Raw genomic sequence first — 4,136 nt, forward strand, 5'->3', positions numbered from 1 at the left:
CATGAAGAAGAAGAAAAGTGTTTCCTCAAATATGTCTTGGAATATTTAAAGTATTGGGTAAGAAACACAAATATCCCTCGGTGTTTTATTTGAGTCCCTAATCTCAGATTAAAATTCACCCTCAGACCTCATTCTCATGTAATTCTCATGTGATCACTACAGTAGAAACAAGAAATTTTAAAGGACATTCAGGCTAAGCTTGTTCTCTTTAGAATCACTCCATAGATTCAGAACGTTTTCTTACCTGGTACTAGGGTGGTACCCACTGAAGAGTCTGACCAGGGGCCTGGGCCCTTAGGAGAACTTGCTCTCACAGAAATCTTGTATTTTGTAGCACTCTGCAGCTCAGGTACATTAAGCGTGGTCCCACTTATGTTAGAGAAAACTTGAGTGATTTCAGAAAGGTCTTGAGTGGAAACTTTCACCTCGTAAGTCCAGTTCTGCCAGGCAGAGGGGCCTAAAGAGTTAAATAGCGTCATTGACCAGGATGACGCCAGCAAGGACAAACCAAAGACTGTCAAAAATTGATGATTAGCCTGTCTCAAAAGGAAGAGTAATTAGCTGCCATGCTTATCATCCTGCTGACCAACAAGGTTAGTGTAATGACAAGTCTAGGGTAGTGCCCATTCCTCCCATGACACTTGATCCAACAAGTAAGATGGTAAGACTGTACTTTTTTAAAGATTTATTTTATTTTTATTTTATGTGGATGTGTGTGTGTCTGTGTGAGTATATGCCACATGTGTGCGGGTACCCATGGAGGCCGGAAGAGGGCGTCTGATCTTCTGGAGCTCAAGTTATGGGCAGTTCTGAGCTGCCGAGGCAGGCGCTTAGAACCAAACTGAGGTCCTCTGGAAAAGCAGGACGGGTTCCTCACTGCTGAGCCATCGCTCCAGCCCCACTTTCTGTTTTTGTATTTCTTTTTTCTGTTTAGATTTCCTTTTCCAATTTGTTAGGGGACCCATGGAGGCCGGAAGAGGGCGTCTGATCTTCTGGAGCTCAAGTTATGGGCAGTTCTGAGCTGCCGAGGCAGGCGCTTAGAACCAAACTGAGGTCCTCTGGAAAAGCAGGATGGGTTCCTCACTGCTGAGCCATCGCTCCAGCCCCACTTTCTGTTTTTGTATTTCTTTTTTCTGTTTAGATTTCCTTTTCCAATTTGTCTGGGGATGCTTCTTGTAACTTTCAGCCTTTGTATGCATTTGTGAGCATTTATTATTTAACTGAAATCTTTCTGCAATTTAAATGACTTTTATTATTACACTATTTAGTGAAATATTTATTGGCCAGAACTGCACAAAATGCTCCTTTCCAGGAGCCCCTCCCCCCGGTGGCCATTGTATCATAGATGGACTAAATGTGAGTGGTAGGGAAATGGCTCACCTCAGTGTGTGGGAGATCAGGAAGGGCCCGTCAGTCTAGGCCTCTCTCCCCAGGCCTGGAGGGACCTCAAGGGAACAACAATTCTGCAATCTATGCTGGTAATGGATCTGCCAGGCTGTCAAAGCTGATGCTCCCAGCCCAGGGGTATTCTGAGGAGTTGACTTCTCTCCTCACTACATGTTTTGTGCTGATGGTTCCTAATCCTCTCACTGTTCCTTCCTAAGCTGTTTTATCTGTCAATTTAGTATTGATGAAGAAACAGTTCTTAAGACTTTTTTTTTTAATTCCACAGGGAAAAAATTTGTTAATGACGATTCCATTTGTGTCCTGGGAATAAGCAAAAGAGACCTCCTTTTTCAACCAGTGGCAGAATTGAGGAAGGAAACAGATTTTGAGTAAGTCAGTGAAGCATTTGTCATCTGAATGTAATCGTTGGAAGGAATGATGTGATAGGTGTCTTGAGAATAGAACAAACTACCTAGGTATTGAAAGGAACTCACTTACTGAACTATCTTAAATAACAATAGGCTTTGCTGGCCAGTTAAAAAACCACAGCAACAGACTTTTAGAAATAGTGTGAAAATTGCTCTGTGAGGTCGGGTATGATGGTGCAGACTTGTAATTCCAGCACTTTAGAGGCTGAGTTAGGAAAATTCAGAGCTCAGGGTCAGACTGGGTGAGACCTGGTCTCAAAAAGCATAAAAAGGGCTGAGGACATAGTTCAGTGTGGAGCACTTACTTAGATTCTATCTCCAGTATAACACACATCACACACATGCGCATGCACACACACACACACACATTCCTTTATCAAGCTGGGCATGGTGGCACATGCCTGTAATCCCAGCATTCACCAGGTTGAAGCATAATGGTTACAATTTTGAGGCTATCCTGGGCTATATAGTTGGATGTAGTCTTCCAGTGCAAATGTGATACTTAACTACTTCCTTGTCCTCCTGACAGGCACCGGATTCCCAAACACCAGTGGTGGCTGAAACTTCGGCCTCTCATGAAGATCTTGGCCAAGTATAAGGCGAGCTACGACGTGTCTGACTCTGGCAAGCTAAAGCCCTTGGTACGCCACCACCAGTACCACCATACCCCCCACAGGGAGCCTGCAGCCATCTGAACGCAGCGTGCCACCGGTGGACCTACACATTCGTCTAGAGAGGCCTGGAACTTTCCAGGGACCATCTTCTTTTGTAACATTTAAATTATTTATCTGCACTTTATGCCAAGTATTGTTGACCAAGTATCGTTGACCGTAATACATAACCAGAGAGAATGCCACTTGCTGTCATCACTGACCCCAGTCAGACCTTGAGATGCCCCAGCCTCATGTACTTGACCCAGCATCAGTTTTCTACGGTGCCCTGTACCATCTTACGCTTTCATGTGTCTATCTAGTGGAATTAAACATTTGGTTACAACTCCCACGGTACTCAGTTGATTTTTTGGGTAGGAGTTGAAACTTCAGGATTATTTCTCTGTGGCTACCAAAGGTTTTCTCACACTTTTTGTGGGCAGGGGTTTGCAAGATCCTTTACAGATAACTTGTAGCTTCAGAAACCACAAGTGCAGACCCATCAAAGGAGGGGACAGACAGCCAGTGTGGTGACAAACAGCAGCTCTGTCTCATTAAGTGAACACAGACCTCTCCTTTGGTGTTGCTGAAATTCACATAAACACCTGGGGGGATAGTTCAGGGGACCAGTGTTTGATCCCCAGAACCCCCACCCCCCACCCCAAAGCCAGGTGTAGTGGTGGACTTGGCAGTCCTAGCACTGGGTAGGCAGAGACAAGATAAACCCTGGCTCCCTGGCCAGCCTGCCTAGCCTGCTTGGCGAGTTCCAGGCCAGTGAGAGACCCTAGAAACAAGGACAACAAAAAAAGGTCGACGACACATGCTAGACATCCTAGGGAGTCTTCTGGCCTCCACATACATGCGTGTGCACCCATGAATACATGCACACAGACATGCACACAGACACACAGGAACAGCGCTGCCCAGGTCCCTGAGCGTGGTGCCTCTGATGATTGTGCAGGTGGCAGAGAGTGTTTAACTCTAGACTCATCATCTGATTTTGTTTTTCTTTTTAACTTGGCTAGCCTGGAACTTGCTAGTAGCCCAGGCTAGTTTTGAACTCACAGAGGTCTACCTTACTCTGCCTCCCAAGCACTGGGATTAAAAGCAAGCCCAGCAAGGTTCATATTTTAAATTGCGAGATCAAGTGTTATTATTAAAAAATGACCAGTATTGGAGCTGGAGAGATGGCTCAGTGGTTAAGAGCATTGATTGCTCTTATAGAGGACCTGGGTTCGAGTCCCAGCACCCACATGGCAGCTAACAACTACCTGTAACTCCAGTCCCAGGGGATCTGATGCCCTCTTCTGACTTCTGTGGGCACTGCACAACATGGGTGCACTTATGTGTGGGCAATACATTCATACACTAAAATAAATTTTAAAAAGTAGCATGCCAAATTAAAAAAAAAGACGAGCATGAAGATTAAGAACAAAGTATCAGCTGGGTGTGGTGATGCATGCCTTTAATCCCAGCACTTGGGAGGCAGAAAGACCCCTGTGAGTCTGAGGCCAGCCAGGGAAAGGCATCTTGGGCTAACAACCATCTGAAACCTAGATAACTAGGGGATCTGATGCCCTCTTCTGGCCTCCAGGGGCATTGTATTGTGGGGTGCTTCACTAGAGGCCACTCAGAAAGTTTCGCGGATGAAAGTTGCTACTGGCCAGGGCTA

General features: G+C 45.5%; 1 protein-coding gene across 1 annotated transcript in view; it reads left to right on the top strand.

The window, feature by feature from the left end:
* The window catches only part of LOC108491467 (ATP-dependent 6-phosphofructokinase, platelet type-like), a 4,463-nt gene extending 1,649 nt beyond the window's left edge, over positions 1–2,814 (top strand). Inside the window, exons 2-3 of the mRNA XM_017801480.2 lie at positions 1,626–1,775; positions 2,344–2,814. Of these exons, the coding sequence (XP_017656969.1) occupies positions 1,626–1,775; positions 2,344–2,509 (316 nt within the window). The 3' untranslated portion in view covers positions 2,510–2,814. The remainder of the gene's footprint in view (positions 1–1,625; positions 1,776–2,343) is intronic.
* Positions 2,815–4,136: the final 1,322 nt, after the last annotated feature.

The sequence above is a fragment of the Nannospalax galili genome, unplaced genomic scaffold, assembly GCF_000622305.1.
Source record: "Nannospalax galili isolate Female #2095 unplaced genomic scaffold, S.galili_v1.0 scaffold1523, whole genome shotgun sequence".
Lineage (NCBI taxonomy): Eukaryota > Metazoa > Chordata > Mammalia > Rodentia > Spalacidae > Nannospalax > Nannospalax galili.